This window comes from Thunnus albacares, chromosome 14, assembly GCF_914725855.1.
Source record: "Thunnus albacares chromosome 14, fThuAlb1.1, whole genome shotgun sequence".
NCBI classification, from domain to species: Eukaryota; Metazoa; Chordata; class Actinopteri; order Scombriformes; family Scombridae; genus Thunnus; species Thunnus albacares.
In genome coordinates, this window is record NC_058119.1 from 6,529,519 (window position 1) to 6,552,511 (window position 22,993).

At 42.6% G+C, this 22,993-nt stretch overlaps 1 protein-coding gene across 15 annotated transcripts in view; it reads left to right on the forward strand.

The window, feature by feature from the left end:
* LOC122996546 (adhesion G protein-coupled receptor A1) overlaps positions 1 to 22,993 on the forward strand; it is a 181,645-nt gene that overhangs the window by 125,215 nt on the left and 33,437 nt on the right. For 14 of the 15 annotated variants that reach the window (XM_044372036.1, XM_044372038.1, XM_044372032.1 and 11 more), the window contains 2 exons: positions 670 to 880; positions 1,395 to 1,603. In XM_044372036.1, the coding sequence (XP_044227971.1) occupies positions 670 to 880; positions 1,395 to 1,603 (420 nt within the window). Of the gene's footprint in view, positions 1 to 17; positions 426 to 669; positions 881 to 1,394; positions 1,604 to 22,993 lie in introns of those variants that run through there. The other variant, XM_044372045.1, reaches the window with a different exon arrangement.

Genomic DNA, 22,993 nt, shown 5'->3' on the forward strand with positions numbered 1-22,993 from the left:
TTTTTCTTTTGGACAGGGCAGGCAGAGACTCCTGACAGCTATGTTATTTGTTCATTCTGCAAAAGTATCAGCTACAGGTCATAACAGATCAGAGGGAATGTGGATCTTGAATGCAACTCTGATGGGATTTCTGGATATGCCTGCCCAGGGGATTGTTGTGGTTTCTTGCAGCTTGCAGTTACAGCATTGTAAAAAAACAAATGTATCAGTTTGGATTCACTTGGGCTCAAAGATGGCGAGTGCCTACACCTTCACACACCCAAACCATGCCTTTCTCCTACAAAACCTTTTTTCCCCCCCAAATCTTGCCAGGGCTGTTTTTTCGGGGGTTCTCCGGTGTTTAGACTCGGTGAAAAGAAGATAAAGTCAGACCGGTTGTCTCTTTAAATCAAGCTGCAGTGTTGATGTGCCCTCAAGCTGAAATGGTAAGAACCATTTCCACCTCTGCGGCAGGGAGCCTGTCCAAATAGGCGCACTAGAGCGCTTCAAACGTGATTCTCATTCCCTTGGTCACTTGTGGTCTATGGTCGCCTCCACTCCTGGAGAGGAAAGCAATTTGTCAGTCTTTTGTATGGGAGTTAGTTTTTTTTTTTTTTTTTTTTTTTTCCTGCGCATCTCGAAGACATGATTTGATTTTTATTTTCCTCTCTTTTTGTGTTCCATCCGCAGAACTCAGTGGCAGTCGCCTCAATCCATTTACCGCTGGCTGGTACGCCTATCTCCTCCTCTGCGTTGCAATCTGTTGATAACTCCACTTGCAAGCTGCAGTTCATTGTGTTTCGCAATGGGAAACTCTTTCCTTGTACGGGGAATTCGTCAAATCTCGCAGATGATGGGAAGCGTAGGAGCGTTTCAACACCAGTTGCTTTCACCAAATTAGGTAAGAGGAAATCCATTTTTATCATTCTGCCGGTGATGTCAACGCTGTAATGTATTACCTAGTCGGACTACATGCTTACACACAGTCTGCATCAGTTAGTCCTGCGCAACATGTTGACACGCAAGCTGCACAACCTGTGTGTCAACAGTCTGTGCTGTTTTTTTTTTGCCAAAATAAATCAAAACAATATCACTCTCTGACTGTTACGATTGATTTCATTCCAATTAATGAAAGCACTGCATGAATGTTCACATCACATTGCACTTTATAGCTGCACCTTGTCTCAAAGGGCTACTTTAGGTAGCTTTAAGCACACTTAATACTACACTATCAACTGCAGTAACAGTCTGACACTTGTGCAATAATGTCTACATAATGCGTGTGTGTGTGTGTGTAGTGCATACAGGAGTTTGTATGTGTATGTGCGCGCCCTGCATGCCCGCGCTTCTTTTGCTATAGCACTTACAGACTTTCCACTTGGTTTGCTTAATTGAATGTGTTGCTTTTCTTGCAGATGGGTGCAGCCTCGGGAGCGCCGTGCACTCCGTTACTATTGCTCTCAGGCACTTCGCACTGGGTGTAGACCCCACCGCAGCCTATTGGGATTTTGACCTGCTGGATGGACACGGTGGCTGGAGGGCAGAGGGCTGTCACATAACAGGCTCCGGGGGCAACACGACCACTATTCATTGCACCCATCATAATAACTTTGCTGTGCTAATGGTGAGTAGTCCACTGTGTGGTACCAGTGTCATTCATTTTTTAGCACATCCATGCCCCCCACATTACGTGTCTTCCACTGCTTAGGGCCTATTGTGGATCAAATGCATCTTCTTTTTTTTTCCAACAAGGAATAGATGGAGTCACGTGTTTTAAGAAGCCCTTCATGCAGGGACCTTTAAAAGTTTCCTTTATTGTTGCTCCCCCAGCAGAGGGAAAGGATTTGTCAAATGCGCTACGGGGATTTATTGGCTTTGGAGTATGCGCTACGCTAAATTCCCCCTATATCCTGGGAATGAGAAGTTGCTTGTGTTGTGTAGTCTGCCACCTTTTTCCAAAAAGCAGCATAGCAGCTGAAATAGAAGCGATGCTCAAGAGAAGGAGCGCCTTGTCAGGAGCTATTCGCCTCGGAGCGCAAGTGGTGTGCTAATTGGTTGCAACCATCGCCGAGCAAAAATGTTGGACTGTAAAGCATAGCATCGTTCATCTGTGTCGCTCAAATTGGTCTCGACGCCGCCGAGATGCCTTCTCCTGACGACGTCCCTCTGTTCAAATTGATTTCATGAGGATAATACCAAAAGCGCAATGGCATCGCATCGCCCAGTCGCTCCATAGAGCCGCTGCGCCTGGTCCGCTTTTTTGGATGAAAAGAAATCCTCCGGATGTTTACCGAAGAGTGGGATTCGTTAGACTGGGAGGTCAGTTGTCAGTAGAGCATGAACATATTGTGCTTGAGATGTCGGTGCTTTCCGAGTTGCCTTTTTACCTGCATATTTTATGAAACCGCTGTTCAATTCCGTTGTTGTTCGTGTGTGGAAATAATCTGGCTGGGAAAAAAAAAAGCCGCATAGGAATGAGAAAGAGTGGGGTACAGGGGGGAAAGCGCCATACAAAAACGGCATAGGGTGCTGTGAGGGAGAGAGTGGGGTGTCTGTAGAGAATACTAAACTGTTGTCAGATGGAGAGCAGATGTCAGATTGCCATTGCATGTATTTTTCTATCAAACACGGGCTTGGGGAGGCGCACCGTCAATGGGCACCTTGTGGCTGTCAGAATAGAGCGAGATTGGTAAAAAAAAAAAAAAAAACCCAAAAAAACAAAAACAACATTCTTGACAGCAGATTAATGATTTGAACTTCAAGACACGTCCGACAAGTAGAAGGTAGTCATAGAGATGGCGGGGAGCCGTTACAGGAATGTCCACAGAATGATCTTATGCGAGCGTTTGCGTCGGGGATTGCGCGTCTGCTAATGCAGTCACCACACCCGCCTGGTCTCTGCAGTGCCCGAGAAAAGGACCCTTATTTACGGACTTGTGACATCATTCTGCTGTTGGCCTCGTCTAAAATAGTGTAGGATATTGCTACAATGACCCTTATATTCTATAGGGCGGCTTCTGCAAGTGCTAGACCTGTTGCATAATCGTTTCATGTCAAACTGAGAGGAATCGCCTATTACTGCGTGCCTGCAAGTTGATTACTGTAAATGTACGATATTTACAAGTAAAGAACCTCCATCAGCGAAGCTCTCATTTGTAACCGATGGAGTGAAATGACAGTAAACCTCCCCCGCGTTGATGTGTCACGGCAAAATCAGGTTAACAAGTTGCAAAGTCTATAAACCAAAGTTAGACGTTTCAGCTGCTGTGACAATGTTGAAATGAGAAGGTGACAGTGGTGCTTGTGTTTCCTGAATGTGAAGTATGTTCTGTATGGTGATCTCAGCAGTTACATCAGTGTCTAATGTAGCTGTATCACCTTCCGTGCCTCTTAATGATACAGCTGAAATCCTCGTTAGATCAGCTGTCTGCAATATACAGCGTAAGAATCCATCTCATGCTGCATCTGTGATGTTGAGCAAACTGACAGAGGGTTAGCCACAAAGCATGACAGCTTTGAAAGATGAATAATGCAACAGAATCATTTCAAAGAATGGGGGGGCGAAGGAGGGGGGGTGCCTGAAAGGCACAATGCGGTATCCAATTCCTGTTGATCCAGACTCTTTTACATTCAGCTCTTAGGGGGCTAATGCGTGCATGTGTGTGTATGTGTGTCTGTCTGTGTGTGTATGAGTGTGTGTGTGTGGGTGTGTGTGTGTGTGTGTGTGTGTGTAGAGAGATGATTAGTCTACAAATAGCATGACAACCCAATACAATTGTCCCTGAGGACTAAGGTTTGGGGTTTAAAAAGTACTTTAATGAGAATCTTTTTGACTTGGCTCAGAAAGAATTACATGGTGGAGAATCTCCCTCCCCTGGCTTTGTGATCAGAATGCCAAGTAACTGACTCGGGATCTGCGTGGAAAAACTCAGCAACAGCCTCTAAGCTTTTGTTTTTCTGCATATATTATACTCCCCCTGCTGTGTGTATTTTTTAAATTGGTAGGTGGGTAAATGACTGACCTGTAATACTAGAGCTGGTGATACAGATTGTTTCAGATCTGGGTCAGGTATTGAAAGACAGCATGCCTTTATTTTGGAAATGTTTTCCTCCTGCACTGAAATGAACTTGAGGCTGTTAGAAAGCGGCCGTTCCAGATTTCAGCACCGGGGACAGTTCCCATGCATTTCCCCGTCACCCCTCTGCCTCCAGCAGGCCTGTTTCTGTCTGAAGGGATGGTTGACTCACTCTATTACAGTGACAATCCTCAAACCCCTCCACCCCACCCCCTTTAACCCCACCCGCCCCCACTCCCCCAAAAGACACACCTCTTCTCTCTGCAACCAAACTGTGGTCTGTATGTTCTGACTGTCTCAGAGGAAGCTAGATTTATTTATTCTTTTATTTATTCATTGATTGAGGTGATAATGTAGATGAAGGAGTTCCCGCTTTTGATTGCTGCACTGCTCCAAACTGTTTAAAATGCAGGAGCAGACATTTACAACGAGAGAGACACGGAGGGGGTGGCCGGCTGTAGCCAGTATCCAATCATAACAAAGGCCCTAAGGCCACGATCCAATAAGGGAAGAGCTGTTCAGAGATGTATTCCCATACTCTGTACATGATATAATGATTATGTGAAGTGAAGTGGATTCCTGGAAACAGGAGGCTCCTCTAGTGATGGCTCTGCATCACAGTCACAACAGAACAGGTGACCTGTTAGTTACACATGGTAGAGTCTCATCCAACGAGTATACAGTTGTGGATGAAGGCATCTGCAATGGAAAGTAGATGGTTATTGTTGTTGTTGGTTTGAAATCATCTGTAAAATTTATATTTTGTTCACCAGTGTGATGTGTGTAATGGCTTGTCAGTTTACTGAGAGGTTCAGTAACAGTATTTTGGAACGAAAACTTCTACAATTCATTAGTTGTTTGGAAAATTCTCACTCTCCAACAGCTGCCTCAATCTTTTTGGAGGTCTCTGTCCAGGGAAACCTCCCATACACCCGTTAGTGTAACATCACCTGCAGTGTTGTGAGTAACACATTAGAGTACTCAGATTACGTTTTTGTTGTAACGAGTTCAAGTAATCAGTTATTTAGTAATATTTTCAAAAAAGCAATCCCTTACTGTTAAACTATTGTAGCAGGCGGGGGGCTCACCATGGTAAGAACTCAAGCAGAGAGGTGATCTGACGAGAAATAGCGTGATTTTATTGGTAGCAACAGGTATACCATCAACACTGCAATGCTCTCTCGCAACCATACTGGAGGGAAGGTACTACCTGTGCACATAAGCGAGAATGCTAGGAAGCTCTGTCCACCTACCCCCAACACACTACAATATTACTGAATGTCACTGTTTCTTTTGTTGCCACAAAAAACAAAAAAAGAAAATCTCTGATACATCCGCCCGCCCTGTTTCTTTTCTGTTTATGCACCTATTCCTACTTCTCTGTGGGTAGCTGCATACTAGTGGAAGGCACCAATACTGCAGTTGTGTCAATGCGGGTTTGTAGCTCAGCTAGTGAGGTGGCAGCGAGGACAGCCTTTATGATCTGGAAATATTCACATTCTTATGATAAAGGAATCACAAAGGAATCGCATCATTTCATCAACGCAAAAGTACTCTTCACTTTCTCAGTAGGTAACGCTGTAATGTAACAAACTACTTTTTAATGGCAGTAATGCTGTAATGTACCAAGTTACATTTAAAAGTAACATTATCCAACATTCACTTGTAATGGAATGCAGTCTGACGTCCATCACCGTGACCGCCATGTCAACTCGACCACCTCCCATTTAGTCACGCACTGCTTTGCTTTAGCAAGATGTTTTTAAGCGTCTCACTTCACATCAAACCATTCTTTCTTTATTCATGTCACAGCAGGGCGTTGACAGCCATAGCAATATTTTCTCATTTTGCGGGTCCCATTAAGTCACTGCTGACAGTGGTAAATTTTTTATGTTATCTTTTGTTGATTCCTGACAGCAGGACTTTAATCTCCACTGTGTGAAGTTCTTCTTGTTTTCTCTTGTATAACATTATAGTGAATGAATTGAGCTGAAACTTATTTAGCATTTTTGGGGGTGTTGATTATGCTAATGGTCAAATCTCATAAAGGAACACCAGGTTGTATTCATCAAATTGAAACAAGCAAAGTTAAGTTTGCTGAAACTGACTTGGAAGAGATTTAGGATAAGAATATAAAAATGTTCTTGCATGAGACCCACTGACCTCAATTCTGACTCTCAGGCGTCATGGTCTCGCTAGCAGTATCTGCTTTTTCATCACCAAGCAGGCCACAATTCACTTGTCCTCGCTGCTGCACCTCCATCTTGAACCAAACCAACCAAGACAGGATCCCATCTTGATACATTAGTTCTCATTGGCTGAGCCTTCTTGATACCAGTGTGACATTACCGCTGACAGCTGGAGCTGACCACAAGGTCTTGTCTCCCATACAGAGGAACAGAATACAGCAGAGCCTCTGTGAGAATCCATCCATACAAACCGCTTATCCCGATGACGGAGAACACAGGAATAATCGAGCTGCATTTCACAAACAATATATCAGCTTTATTTTGTTTTCTTTTGGTGCATCCCGAATGTTTATTGCCTACTGAAGCGCTATCACTGTCACTCAAAAGCTAGTAACTTGGAGACAATGAGGGATGAATGGATGCAAGGAAGGAAGTCAGGAGCAGATCAAATTAGAAAGCCTTCTGTGCTACAGCCTCATCAAGGAGATGCCAACTGATTATGATTATGTTCTAAAAAAAACATCCTCTAAAGGGAGTTGTTTATTCAAATTCAATCCACATGCAGTATTTTCCTGTTTAGCAATTATGGCTAATACACACATGTAAGTTGTGCAGGATACATGTTGCTAATTGAAAATAACCTCCTGGCAACTTTCAAACCCTCTGTAGCTCAAAAACATTGTTTTCCTGTAATGTCTCTTTCTCTCTGTCTATTTGCCAGCACACCCATCTCTAAGTTGTGTGTTCTCTGTCCACATCTGTGCTCAAAACAGACATAATGAGACAAGAGAAAGTTTTCATCGTGCGCCCGCAAGCAAGCGCCAGCTCTAGGAGGGGTTAACTTTATCCTTCACCTTTATCTATCTCCAAGACTTTTTCTCCTGCTAAAGGAGCTTTGGCATGTGTGTTTTAGGAGATGAAGGGATTTACAATGATAATGATGATGACCTGTTTAGATATGCAAGCGCGATTCACAGCACTGTGTTGGCTTTTTCTGTTGATATGCGTTGTAGTGGGAGGGAAAGATGGAAGGGGTGATGACAGACTGTGATATCAACAGAGGGGGTGATGCCTTGAGGTTGTGTGTTAGCTGATAGTGGATTAAAAATTGAGGTTTGTGTTGGAGCAACCATGCAATATGCACCTCTTAGCCTCTGGAGAGCCCTTTTGATATGCCGTTCATTGCAGCTCATGTGGGATCAAACATCTCACATATGGGATGCCGTAAGGCTTTGGATTATATAGACTATATACAGTGTATGTGTAAAAATGAAGTTTTAATGAGTAAGATTTGCTGAGATAAAGATGATGAATTCTGCTGCAGAAATAGAAGATCGTTGCTGATAGCGAATGTGTTAACAATGTCGTAAAACCATAAGAAAAGCCTCTTTCTCTCGCTTGAAAATGTGTGGAATTCCATTTTTATGTGAATTGAAAGTCGACTACAAATGTAACTGAAAGTGACCACATAGTTTTACAGAATATGAGTGATCATTAATACCTAATATGTGTTTATGTTGGTGTTAAGCTTTGTCGTAATTATGCAGCTTAAGCTAATTCTCCGAGTGAATGCTAATTATTTGCGGCCCACTTAGCATCAGGTACCTTTCACCCTTCACCTCGCTTGCACTTGTTTCAAATGTGGCAGCTGACAGACGAGCACTAATCCACCTCCGTCCAAGAGCAGGCAGCCGTGCAGCCTCTGACTGAACCAGTCACATTGAGGCTTAGTTTTAGTGCTGCAGCATGTGAACTTGAGTGCACATGAGTTCAGGTTTGGCTTAGGTTAATATATAATAAATGCACTCATGTTCCATTTGTAAGCATTAACTTAAATTTGATGTCAGGCATGATTACTTCAGCACATGGGGATTGGTATGTGTGTGTGTGCGTGTGTGTGTGTGTGTGTGCGCCCACAGTTAAACCACGTCGCTTTCTTCTGTTGTCTCTGTTGTCTGATTTAACCTCTGTGTGTTTGCTGACTGTGCTGCAGACTTGCTTTGGTGTGAAAGGGGAAGGGTCTGGCTCATCCAGCAGTCCCCCTGCACTCACAGAACAGATTGCTGCTGGCCAATCACCTGACATGTGATGCAGATTGTTTTCTCCCTGACTAATGAGTTCAGAGCTCACAGACCACCATTTATCTCAGCCATCAACAGTGTTGCCCTGGCATTGCTGCAATAAGCCAATACTTACTATTGGCCCTTTTCCCTCACATTGTGTATCGGTTGTGTTTCCCACCTCTATTTTTAATGCGGTGTGTATCCCTCTTTTAGCCTGGATACAAATTGCATTGCTTAACCTATTGTTATTCAAATTATGTGTGCTCCTCAGCTAAGTGTATGAAAGATTATAATAGTGCTGCTCACAGCAGAAGGGATTGTTGCATTGCTGTGTGTGTGTGTGTGTGTGTGTAAAGAAAGTTAATGGGCTATTCGGTGGTCTCGTGGTTTTGATGTTGTTTATATACAGTCACTGATTAATTGGCAGCCAAAACTGTTTTTATAGAGAGGCAAACCACTTGCTTGAAATGTAAAACTGTCCTTGCTGACAAGCAGTCTTTAAGAAAGATAATGATGTATTCGCATTTTGATTTTATTTCCAAGTTGATGATTTTGGCACACGTTTTCTCAAACAATTAGTGTGATATGAAGACTTGGATGAGGTGTAAATGAGTTTTTTATGGCAATACTGTGTGGATTCACATACATCTGCTACACAGTGTATGATTAGTCACAAATGATTCAAATGAAACAAGTCCCGCTTGTCCTTTTGCATGTGACAGAGACCATCTGACATACATGAATCATGTCCAAGAACACTGTCTGTACACAGTCTCAGTAGTCAAGTTAAGGAAAAGAAAACCGTTCCTATCATAATATGGCATCTGATCTGAAACTGTCCTTGTTCAAATGTCTTCCCCAGTCCCTCTCTCCCTCCTCGCTCACCAGCTGTTCCCTAGTCGACGGTGCAACGACCCTCTCTGAACCCCAGAGACAGCTTGGTAGAAATGAGGGCATGCTGTGTAAACAGCCTCTGTATTGCTTTCTCTAGCCCCTTTCACACATGCAGTCTATCCCTGAAATGTCCAGGAACATTTCCAGCATGAGGTCATGTGTAAATGGGAGCAGGGACATCTGTGCTGCCAATTTCCCACCTCAAGACCTAGTAACATTTAAGGGAAAATGCAGGCACAGCTGTGTTGTGAATGAAAGCAGTAATGTTGCAGGGACAAACATCTAAAGGGTTATGTCCGTCTGACAAAAGACGCTTTCACGTGAAGCGAGCGAACCAATCACAAGACTCCACTGATGACTTATTTGAATCCGCGACTTGTTTACAGTTGCCTTGCTAATGCTTTCGTGGGTGATTTGTCTTGCAAACTTGTTGAATATTAAATACATTAAGAAAACACAAAAACAGCAATAATAAGAGACGTCTTCTGCCGTGTACACATACATCTGGCTTTGCCTCATCTTCTTCCTTTGTTGAGTTTTATGGCAGTTGGCATCCATAAATTTTGCATGACCGCCATCTGCTGGACTGTCCTTTGCCCCATCTATTCCGGCATTGCCACGGCCTGTGTGAAAAGGCACAAGATGGAAATGTTCCTGAATGTAGCTGCATTTGTGAAAATCACTAACGATGTGTGAAAGAGGCTTCTGTCTTTTTTCTTTTCCTCTCTCCGTCTCTTGTTTGAGTTACTGTCACTGTCTTTCAATGGGGTTGCTGTATTCGTGCACCGCTTTTAACTGAACCGGACAGCGCCTCATTTGCACAGTGCTGGGCAGTCTAGACAAACACATTAAGAGCTTATTTTTTTCTCTATTAGGGCAGTGTAGAAAGTGATCCAGCCCTGTAGCTGGCTGGATGTTTGGCTGGCTGTCTGCATGTACAACTCTGTTGTCAGCCAAGACGACAGCTCCCAGAATGCCCGCCTCTGCCCCTCCATTTCACTGCTACCGCTGCTGCCAGGCCCTGATTAGCCAAAGTCTACCACCCCGAAAACACAAAAGGCCGAGGGTTAAAGGTGACAGTCTTTTTCATAATAGACTAGAGGAATTAAACTTTTGCAAGCGGGTTATTATACATCATGACCTTTTCCGCCACAACCAATCACGATCAGCGTGACCTTTGACATTTCACCCTATGACCTAATTGCTTTGTAAAAGTGCATTCGTCTCCTCAGCACACAAGGACAGTATAGACATGCCCTGCAGTTGCGTCTTTTTTTAATCTACTGTAAGGCTGTAGAGCTGTTGCTGCTGCTTCTGGTTGCCAGGCTTGTAATTAGGGAGCAGCTATTGATGCAATGTGGCCCCCTGTGCACTCCTAGAAGGAAGATAAGGACGGCAGAAAATGAGACTTGCCTAATTTCAAGTGGGAGCGATAACATGACAGGCGCAGGGGTATATCTTTTGGAAAGGTCTATTAAGAGCTCTACAGATTTTTAGTCCGAGGTCTCACATTCTAGATCTTTTTCAGGATGTGATATTAATATAAACATTTCACCCTTTTCTTACACACAAATATTTTTTTTTCCTGGATACAGTGGAGCTGCCAAAGATTGTTAGATTAGACCCAAACTTGCAAATCAATCATCATTTTAGATCATGAACTACGTGACTACCTGATCAAATCAATGATCAATGATCAATCAACAATTCCACAGGTGGAGCAGTTCAACTGTGCATTTGTTCACTCTGATAGGACTCATCAAGTGGTGGTAAGAACCATGCATCTAACACGCAGCGAACAGCCTCAATGGATTTTTTTTTTTTTCCTTTTGTCAACAAATCCCATGAAGAGACCAAAACCACCAACCCCACTAACATGCATTGTCTGTCTATCCCAAAGCCTGATATAGCTTATTCCTCTGAGCTCTAGAGCTTCATTGTTGTCCAAAAACTCTTGAAAACACATCAATGAGCCACACTGTTGCACTGCCTCACATGTTCCATGAACACACATTGTAATTTATTCTAAGTATATCCTGTAGTATAAGTATAAATAAGTATACCCTGTCCTGCAGCTGTAAATACTCTAGGGTGTATTAATCCGCAGCTGAAAATAGTCCCACAACAAAAGACAATCTTTACTCCTGTTAGAGTAAGTAAGTGCTTTGGGAAACTCTTTTTTAAAAATACAACAATATAAAAATATTAGTGTCTTCAGTAGAAACCATTGGGCTTAGAGCTTAGTACCACTGACAGGGTAAGGGGATCTGAACGTATTTAGAGACAGATTAATGCATCATTGTTGTTTTTTGTTTTGTTTTTTGTTTTTTTGAGAGAGATAGAGATAAGAAAAATATTGAGTAACACCTGCCTTATCCTTTCAGGATGCTCGGATCAGGCCGTTTTGGCTTCTCGGATCTTTGCTCACGAGGGGATGGGGCATCATAAATCAGCAGGGCAAAGCGTGACCTTGACAGTGGCTGCTGGATGGGATTTTTGGTTGAAAGTTTAAAAAGAAAAATCACAGATAAGGTATTAAACGTCAAGTCAAATCAAATTTATTTGCATAGCCCAATATCACACACCGCACAAGGTCTCAGAGGGGTTTCATTGGCCCGAGACAGCAACAAAGAAAAACTCCTCAAACAACCGCAGCACATGTGGAAGAAAAAAAAACCTCAGGAGAGTCTATTCAAAGAGAGATTTCTCCCGCCCCCTTGGACAGCTGGGTGTGCAACAACCGCTGTAGGTGGGAAAAATGAACATAACATTATAAGAGTGTAACAGAAGAAATACAATATCCAACAATAGGATTATAATCCAACAATAGGATCGTAACAATCCAGTAGAAGAAGTCCAGTTAAATAAGACTAAAGAGTTCTTTAACACACTGTGATGTCAGGGGATGTTTGGAGGATGTGTGGTGTGACAGAGAACATCAAGGTGGGCAGTCTGGAAAAGGCCCATCTCCATTCCAGATCCTGTATAAAGCTTTTCCTCCAAACTGCAGAACACAGTGTTGACTTGATGGATGGCTATAGATATTCTTGAAAAGGAAAGCATTTCACTTTAACCGCAGTGTTGAGTGGGATTGTATCCTCAAGTGTTTTTCTCTTGTTGTTTCCATCTTGGTATGAGCTCACGTGCTCACTGTTGCCATGTGCGTTAAGGAGTGTGTCAGAGTGGGTGAAGATATGTGCGCATATATCTGTGTCTGAGTGAATCACACGGGGGCCTTCGCATCGCCGTGCTTCAAATTCAAGGCTCGCTCAAAAAAAATCTCACCTCGCGAAATCCCATCCCGGCGTGTGAGCGATGCGCTCTGATATCAAAGGTGAAAACTAATCTGCGTGCTGAAATTCCCTCCTCTTTCACTGTCCTTCGCCTTACAAATGCTCCTAACGAGATGCAAACATGTAAATTGCTGGCGGAGGAGACGGAGCGTCCACTTAGATCTAAATGGCGCAGATAGCGCAACTGTCAGATGGTAAAATGAGACCGGGCTGAGATCACGGCAAGCAATCTGTAATCAAAAATGGAGGAGAATTGCATCGCGGCGGGGGAAAGATCTGAGTCAGACGTAGAGTACAGTAGATTTCTGGGCTGAAGGGCTGATGATTGACCTATCTCTCCTCTTGCCTCCATCTGTCTCCACAGTTTTCATCCACTGTATATAATGCTATCATTCTTCATCTCCTTATCGCCCGTATCACTGCTTTTCATTGTTGTCCCTGCTACAAGCTGTTTTCTGTTAGACGCACTCTTCATGCATTTATTCTCTGTACGGCTGACTGCATTCATTCAAGAGCATCCCTCACAGCAGCACTCAGCACTCAGCACCTCTGTCTCAGGGGGCTAAATGCCGCCGCAGTTAGAGAACATGGCAGCAACAGTCCAGCACCGGTTACACCTCCTGACAGCGCTGAAAACAACATCACAACAAGGCCATTAATTTTTTTTTAAGGCGTTCATTTTTTTTTTTTTTTTTTCAGGGAGGTAGTGGCAAGACCCCTTACCCTCGAAAATGCATTTTATTCCAAAAAGCTGTGGTAACAATGTGGTTTCTATGGCGATGGAAATAGAGCCATCAAATGCCCAGCGTTACACAGTTGCTTTTTATTTAGTCAGCCAGCACTAGAAAGGCTGTTAAAGGTTTGTACTAGAGACAGAGAAAGAGCACATGAAAATGGTGGACAGCAACAGATGTGTGTGTGTGTGTGTGAGAGAGAGAGAGAGAGAGAGAGAGAGCGACCTCTGTAAAAGCACTAGCTCGGCACCGTTAAGCACCACACAGGCAAACATAAGCTTATTTACCCGCTGAGACCTCTGTTGCCAGAGAGCGATGCATTCTGTTAGAGAGGCTGTTTGCATCGTGTAGCGTTGCAGAGGCTCAGCGTACAATGCAACCTCTCCGCCCCACCGTCCGTAAGTGTTAACAGAGCAGAACCTGTGGAATGCCTCCCTATTCTCAGTCATTATTACAGGAGAAAAACGGCATGTTTTGATGCCACGTATCGACCCGCGAGGGAACAAGGTGCGGATCGGTGTAATGTATTGCTCCCACTCTGCGTGCTGAACAGCGTGCCGTCTCAGGCAGCTGAGAACAGAGCGTGAGCGGTTTGTGGAAGAGGGCCGAGGTGTTTTTGGCATGTGCGTCCACGCCTGCGACTGTATGTGAGACGAGGCTAGAGTCGGTGTGTGCATGCGCGTGTGTGCACACAAGTGTAATCTATGTAGAGAGCGCACATCCATTGAGTATTCTGTGGCGTGTAGCGATTTGAAGAGATGAGTCACCCCTCTCAGACAACACCTACCAACCATCTCTCTATCTCTCATACACACACACACACACACACACACACACACGTACAAAGACACCGAGGGGCGTGATGTTGGCAAGCAGAGTTTCAGGCCCGCTCATACATTCACTTTCAAAGCAAAAAAAATCTCACCCTGTTCAATAGGTTAGACTCATTCCAGCTTCTTTTGCTCTACATTTTAAAGCAATCTTCTCTCACATTTATTTTTATTGATTCCTGTTCTCAGACTGAGGAGATTGAAGGTTTTCTCACGAGCGTGGAGGAGCAGGGCTGTGACGTGAAAGGCTGCTGGCTTGAATTCAGTGTTAAGGGTGGAAAATGTTGACATGAAAGTAAGGTTGGATTCCGATAACCGGTGCCATTTTAGATGTGGTTCCAGGTTGGCAAAATACTTGGATTCACTAAGCCCTAGAGCTAACAAATATCTCTTATCTTTAATCTTTTAACACTCTTAGCTCAGTTTTTATTAAGGAACATTCATCTGGCAGATTTCTTATGTTTGCCTGCACTAACAGCTGCTTTTGTTGGTTGAAATGACAGATTGTATCAGCGGTAGCTAATTTATGTTAATTCTAGAGCCCCTGCCAATTAAACTTTACACAAAGAAAACAGACTTTTTTTTTTTTTTTCCAAAGATTTAATAGATTTATTTTCTTACTTTGTGGTGGCTGTGGCTCAGTATGAACAAGTCATTGATTAATGGCAGGGAAGGTGATTCAGTCCCCGTCTCCTCCTGTCCTCATGTTTAAGCTTCCTGCAAGTCACTGAACCCCATAATGCTCCTGATGACCAGGCAGCACCTTGCATGACAGCTCTGACACTGTGTGTGTGTGTGTGTGTGTGTGTGTGTGAATGATATATAAGTCCATCTAGCATTTTGTATTCCTATATTTCTTCTGTAGCTGTCTCACTACATGCGCTCAATTTCCTACGAGCATTGCATTGTGGGACATATAATAGTGTATATGAACAGCACATGTAAGAATGACAGGCTTTGTCGACTATACTTAATTTGATGCAATTTCTAGTGTTCATACCCAAAACTTGCTTACAATTAATATGTAGGATGGACTTGGGACACAGCTTGCAGAGAGTCTTGAGAGGTTGTAGCTACAAGTTTTGAACAGTGACTCAGTTGAAACTGTGTTCTCTTTCTGCCTTTTTAGACGAGAAAATTTGACAACAGATCTCAGCTGAATCTTTGACTTTTAGTTATTTATAACTTTAGTTATTTACAAATGCTGGAAGCTCAACCTAAATATATTCAGTAAGGGATTTGAATTTAATATTGGATCCAGATCTGATGAAATGCTGTTGAACCACAAACCCTTCATGAAACTTGTCAGTGTGTCAGGCAGCCTTTTGAGAAAAGCAATAAAATCCCCCCCAGTTGTTGCAGCAGAGCTGCTCAGCAAACACCAGTCAGCTTGTGGTCTGATATTGGTGGCTCCCAGTAGCCCGGTGTGTTTAACAGCATGAGTGTGAAGGAGGCATCATGCTCAGCAAATCTTTCCTGGATAAATAAAAGCTGAAGAAAGAAAGAGATTAGAGTCATTTCAGTGTCTTTGCCCTATATTGAAAAGCAATCTTCTCCCTGCTTTCACATTTGTTCGTATTGATTCATTCTGTTCATCGCAGACTTGAGTATTCACGTCTCTTTGTTCCAGTTGTAGAGGGTTTGCCTACAGTGAATTATGAGCTTGCACTCTGTTTGCAAGGTTGAGCAGTGCACAAGGCTCATTTATTTGATAGTCACGCTTTAAAAATCTCCACAGAACAGCGATTACAATAACTTCTGTATAGGAATTTGAATAGCCTAAAGCTAAATACAGTACTTCTAATCTGAGGCTCTAGAGAAATTAATGCTAATGAAACAATACCCCCTTGATGTTTGAGGAGATAAATACAGCGCGACTGATATGTCGGAGCCTGAAATGACTGTGCTCATCTAGAGGGGCTTCATCTTTTATGCCGAGCGAGGTTCCTCATCAGCTCATAATGCTTGTTGATTTGATGGATGTGTACTTGATTCCATGTGATTTGATTACTCGTTTCACGGTGGGTCTTGTTTGCCTCCGCTGTTGAACATTCGCAGGACGAGGTGCTGATTACGAGCATGACCGTATCTCAAAGCTACGAGCTGAGTGACAGCCACAAGGTGCCGCTGAAACTTTGATGACCCGCGTTAATGGCGCGTGACCGTTTTTCGGACTGTTGTCGAGTCCAGAGGTTATTCTGTCCCCCCCCACCCCGTTGTCCTGTCTCTCTCTGTTATCCAGTGGTGTATGGGGGAAGCCAGAGTGGGTTTGATTTGCACACTCACTCCGGTTCTGTTCCAGCGTTCACCCGGCCACTCAAGGATGATAAAATACAGGGCTGGATGGGAGCTGGGAGCCGGGTGCCTGCAGGCTGTTCACTAGAGGATTTTAATTTTGTTTTCCTCTCACTCCCTTTCTCCTCCCTCTCTCCCACAATGTTTGTGCATTCTTGCATGCACCAATGTGATTACAACAGGGAAAGGAGCACATTTGCAAGGACATATGTCACAGATTGGCATACAGATTCTGCAGTTTCAACGGCATCAATTAAAAACAAAGTGTATGAAATTTGCAAGAGCCTGGGAATTCTTTGCATGTGGGTCCTACAGGTTGCGCAGTTCATCATCATAACCAATCAGCGGGCTCAAACAAGACACCCAGCCTGTAAGTCCTCAAAGATCAACAGTGTATTTGTCCCATTTTATTCTGCAGGCCTTGCACTGTGCCTGTGCGCCGAGATTATGGATGAGACCAAGTTTAATTGACTCTCGTAATCTGATTTTGGCATGGGGAGGGTGGATCGTGGATTAAAGTTGTAACTACAACACAAACAGGGGATCAGGGGCCTGTTTAGCTGCTCAGGCTAGGGGACAATGGAGGCATGTTTAGACGTAACATGCCAGTGCTAATCCAGAACAGGCTAAGCTGCCCTGTATGGTAATATTGTTGCCTGGCTGTAATGAATGGCGCTGTCAGAGGGCTGGTCACATTGTCCTATGTCTGTGCGCCATGCACAGGCAGTGTAATAAAGTGGCAACGGTGCCGTGATGTAATACGATAGCAATAATGATAATAACTGGAGTGGAGGAATCACATTTGAAGCTGGCTGCTCGTGTCCTTAGCTGGCTTCTGCTATTGGCTCTGCAAGGAAGAGCACAACCGGGAAGAGTTGTTCAGAGCATGTTGCGAGCTATGCCAACGGCCCATCAGTCATCATGACAGCCGGGTCAACAAGGGGATTGTAACTTTACAGTCTGTTTCTGTAGCACAACACAGTGAGTAGTATACATAACTTAAACACACCTGATGTAAACGTCGAGAGTAGCAGACTTTAAGAGGCACAAATACAAGACATTCTTCACTTGCTTTACAGGAAGTGATTAATAGGTAGATAATAACACTGGTGGAAAGCAATTGTGCTTGAGTCACTGCTCAGTGTAAGTATTGTGGCTTCTCTTCTATATGTGCTGCTTCAATTTGCCCCACATCACCCCAGGAGCATAAACACTGCTTCTAGGAGCCATATGAACAATTTGTTCAGGTCACCCTGTAGTCTGCCTTTGCCATTTTTCTTTGGACCTATCTATCTCCTGAAAGGGACAGTCTCCCTTCATCCCTCCTCCTCTTTTTTTTTTCCTGCTATCCTCTCCCTCAGCTCTGTCTGCTGTAAGTTCTTTTTTAACCTTTATTTGTCCAGGGGAGGGTTCTGCTGTGCATGCACGCTCTATTCCAGCTTTGCTCTTCTTCACTTTTACACAGCTGTATGTGCTGCTGTATATAACACCCTATAAAATGGCAGTTCCTCTCCTGTTGGCCACTGAGCAGCTGTTAAGCATCTTGCACAGGGGTGCTGCTATAGTATTGTTGAAGGAGAGGAGGTTGTTAGTCATTCATTTTAGCCAGCAGTGCTTCTCTAGGCTATAGCTGTCCTTTGGCTGGTCTGGAATCTACCTGGTCCACCAGCACTTTTCCATGAAATGTTTCTTTGTTACTCTCATGAAATAGTGTTGTATAATCTTTGTGGTATTCCTGATTCTTGTTTAGCCCACATTTGTGTGCTACATGTTTTGATGGGGGTAACATGTTACATCACTGACACATAACAACAGGAAGACTGTTTTGCCTTTCTATCTTTCAAAAGATTCTCCTTCTGCCCTTGAGTCATTTTAGAAATACTTGAGCTGTGTGTGGATGGCACTTGAATCAACAAAGCAGGAAATATAACTTAGAAAGTGCAAAGCGTGTGCTCTAACTTCCATGGTGTCAGTTAGAGCTGCAACTAATGATTATTTTCATTAGCAATTAATATGTCAGTATTTTTGGCCTTGCACAGACCTACTCACTGGTACATATTTATTTATACGTCCATCACTGCTCTGCTCCCCTCTTACCTTTGTGGATATATCTCACTCAAAACTAGAATTTATTGTTTGCGCTCATATGACTCCCTCTTACTGTCCGTCCCTAAGGTTCCGACTGAACTTGGCAAACAGGCATAAAGACCTGTTTGCCAAGTTCACTGCCCCTGCAGCCTGAAACCACTTGCAGACAGATTTGCAGCTGGAAGAGCTGATCCTGATTAAGGCATTTAAAAATGTAGTGAAGGGTTTAGAGGCAAATTCAGTAGGAATTTGTAATTTCTTCCTTAGCAAGATTAGTTTCCTCCTGTCTGTCTTTTTAGGCATATGATTCTGTGAGTTGCTATTGTAAGTTGTGTTTTATGTGTTTTAATTGTTTGCCTGTATGTTATATAAAACACTGGATTGCTGCTCTCTTGGTCAAGGCTCCCTTGAAAAAGAGATCTTGTAATCTCAATGGGATTCACCTGGTTAAATAAAGGTTTAATAAAAATAAATAAATAAAATTCGTTTTTTTCAAAGACTTTATTGGTCTATAATATATCTGAAAATTATTAAAAATGTTTCCCAGAGTCTAAATAAACATATTTAAACTGCTTGTTTTGTGTGACAAACAATACAAAACCCAAAGATTTTCCATTCACTCTCATTTAGGACCAATAAATCCAGCTAATATAACGACTGAGAAGCCAGAACCAGATCATTTTTAGCATTTTTGCTTAAAATAACATAAACAATTCATCAGCGCAGATTAATTTGCTGTTAGTCGACTAATAGACTGATCATTTCAGTTCTACTCATTAAATGCAGTGAATATGTAATCCAAAGGTAAAATTATGAATGATGTCAGTCATTGCTTGATCAATAATCAGTTTTTCTCATTCATTCATCTGAAAAATGAACAAGTAAACCTTTCTCTAACAGCAGATCCTGGCTGCCTTGTTTGCCACCCGTCTATGCTTTACAGTCAACTGGAACAGCACAGATTGACTTAACACTGAAAGTGTTCATATTTCCTGCAGCAGTAAATCCAGACCTCTGCATGCTCAGTGTGTGAATGTAATGTCCTGCTGTTCAGATAAAGAAGACCTTTCTTGCTTCTGCAGCTTTAGTTACAACTGATTCTCAGCTCCACTATCGACAGCGCAGCTGGGATGGTTGTGTTAGTTCAATGTTGGGAACAGTACACATGGCTGTTAGCCAGGCTTTTAGGCTTTTAATTGGTACCCAATTTGCATAGTACTAATTATAATGTGTTTCAAGTATGTAGCGTGTACACGTTTAAAAAATTAGTGAAATTACTTGGTTTTTAAATGTGGTGTTAATGGATGCTAGTGTCCCACAATGCCTGACAGAAATGGAGGAGCTACTAGTATAACTGGAAGATAGCAAAAATATAGCAGACAGTGTTGTGAATAAATTTAAAATTAAGAATTTAAACATTTAAAATTATAGATTCAAGAGCTGTTATTGTCACATGCACAGCAACAGAGCGGGTACATAGCATCATTGAAAGCATGAGTAATAAATAATTCATAGTAATAAATACTGCAAATCCTTCGAAAAGCATTTTCTAGAAGCTGCTTGTGATGTTTTCACGGCAATAGTGTTCAAAGTTGCAGCTCGGTTGGTGTTCGTCAGTGCAGTTTTAGTACCGAATTTTACAGTACATTGATTTCTTCTACGGTTCTGTAAGTACGTAAACACTTACAAGATGCATGACGTCTTATGGATTTTGTAAAAAGCAGCTCAGCACACAGCTGTGGTCTGGTGAGCTCTTTTTGTTGGGATGAGAAATGGTGACAGACTCCGGAGGTGAGGAGCTGACATTCTCAGTCGACACTATAAGTCCACAGATGATGATGATGATGATACGTCCCATGAGAGCGTTTGACTTCCTCCTTCCCTCACCATCACTTACATCGTGATGATTAGCATCATGCTCAACATGTCTGAGCACGATTTTGTTTTTACTGATGCAGTAACTGATTCCCTCAGAAACGTTTTCTCTTTGACCTTTAGTTGTGTTGGCGTTTGTGTGGGGTCATTTTTCACCATCCAACTTGCTATGAAAGGCTGTTTGCTCTTAAAGTATATAAATCAGCTTACTGACTAAAAAGCTTCACTTCAGCAGGATTTCTTGCTGATGCTTTAAGCAATGTGTTTTTTTTTTTCAGCAACATCATTTCATTGAGCTGTAATTAACACAAGTTTTCATTGTCCTTCGATGACATCGCTCGGAGGACAAATACAAACTTAGTAATTCCCTGCAAATCAGTAACTAACAAATAATATGAAGCGGTTTACAATTTCAGACTCTGTTTCTCATATGATGTTTGCCCGCTGAGGGCCACTTTCTCTCTTTTTCCTTCCTCTGACTGTCTGTGTACAACTACGCTCCAAGTGAAGGCACATTTCATTGCTCAGGTCTAATTACAGTCGTCTCTTCATTTCTGACTCCTTCTCTCCTCCCTCTTGTCGTTTTTGACTTTATGGCCAAGCTACAAGCAGTAAAGTCATAAATGTCTGTATCTTTAAAGATCAATGATAATGCTGATTTTTTCTTACACCACACTTCAAATGTAGGCTACAAAAAGTTCCTCAGAGATATTATGGCTAGTATTAAAGCTGCTATGATCAATATTTTTATATTAGCAATGGATTGACTGATTTTGTGTAATGTGAAAGAGGTTGTGCATAGTGACCAACCAACAGAGAATTATTACCTGACTCTGCAGTTCCCCTCAGCTCATCAGAGCATTTTAGCATCTTTTAGCTCATTGTTTTGGTTTACCTGTGCACTACCAAATGGCTGACAGACAATGTTAGCAACTACCTGGTGAAGTGGAGCATTTTAGTAGCTAAAGAGCCAGATATTTCCCTCAGGAAATGGTGGAGATAAAAACACTGGATATAGATTCATCAGGTGGACACAAATGCAAGTCCAAATGAAAGCTAATGTTGCTCTGTATTTGCTGGATGTGTAAATAGTAGCAAGCATGTTCACTACAGCAACTTTATAAGATAATAATATGACAATGTTGAGTTTGCAGCTTGTTACACTAGGTTTGAGGTTAGGTTTAGGGTTAGAAATGAAAAATGAAATGAAATGTATATGGGGTTTTGAGAAAAATATCTATTTCTCCACCTCTTATTAATATTTCAAAACAATGATTCAGCTAATGACTGGTCAATGCCAATGTAACCAGTTGAATAGGGCCTTGATGGGGGGTTCTTAGTGCCTCACTTTCCCCCATTGTCTGCGTTATTTTCCTCCCGAGTGCTCCGGTTTCCTCCCACAATCCAAAGACATGCGTGTTAGATTAATATTTGGCTCTAAAATAACCTGCAGGTGTGAATATGGACCTAAATAGTTGTTTGTATATGTGTATATGTTTGCCCTGTGATAGACTGGTGACCAATCCAGGGTGTACCCTTCCTTTTGCCCAAATTGAGCTGGGACAGTCTGGGGTCTGTCCCACGGATTTTGTTACCTTTCAACAGAGCCAGGCTAGCTGTTTCCTACTGTTTCCAGTCTTTATGCTAAGCTAAGCTAACTGCTGTCTGCAGCTTCATATTTGATGGACAGATATGAGAGTGGTATCGATCCTCTCATCTAACTGTCCACCAGAAAACAAAGTGTATTTCCCAAAATGCCAAACTATTGCTTTAAACAGCTTGTGTCAGGTAGCTTTTGGAATGTTGGAATGCATAAGGAGCAATGTGTTTTCCATTTTCAGTTTGCAATAGATAAAAAGAAGCAGGGGCTTATCAAAGAAATGCAAAGCAAATTTAAGGATTCATTTATAGTCTCAATATCCAGCAATTATCAAGAGATCATTATATGTGATCTCTGGGAGGCTGGCATCATATTATCTCTCCAGAAAACCAGAACTTTACATAGTGAATTTTCACAAGAAGTCGTGGCTCCAACTCTTTCACTTCCTTTTCCTTACACCCAGGAAAGGCTTTATTAGCCTCAGCGATGAGGGTTGGACCGAGTGTCTCTTACCACACACTCTCTTGCTTTATATCTCCCCAGTGTCCTGTCCCCAAACCTTTCATCTCAGCTTGTCAACTGCTTTACAACTGTGCTTATAAATGCTCACTTGAGGGTCCCGACCCCTCACAGGCCCCGACAGGCTCATCAGCCCTTTGGATAAACTCTGAGAGAGAATATCCCACTTGGCCACTCACCAAGACAATGATGGAGTTAGACATGTATGTGGATCACTCTCACAGACACAAACTCACACTGAGCTGGCGGGGTTATGGAGATAAGGTGTGCTTTATTTAGCAACATCAACATGATGGAGCCTAAACCGTGACGTCACTGTTGGCACTCCACCTGCCTGTGGCACAGAGAGCGAGGGCAGTCCAGTGCATGTGAAATGAGTGTACTGATTTTACAACAGTTCTGGAGATCATCCCTAGTTTCACTTTGTTTTTTAATCTCCTAAACAGATCTAATGCTTACAGATGCAGTGATAAATGAAGTGTAAATCACATTTTAAAGAGTTGTCTGTACTTTGAGAGCCATAAGCTGGAGCTGTCACAGTGTAGCTGTACGAGTTGA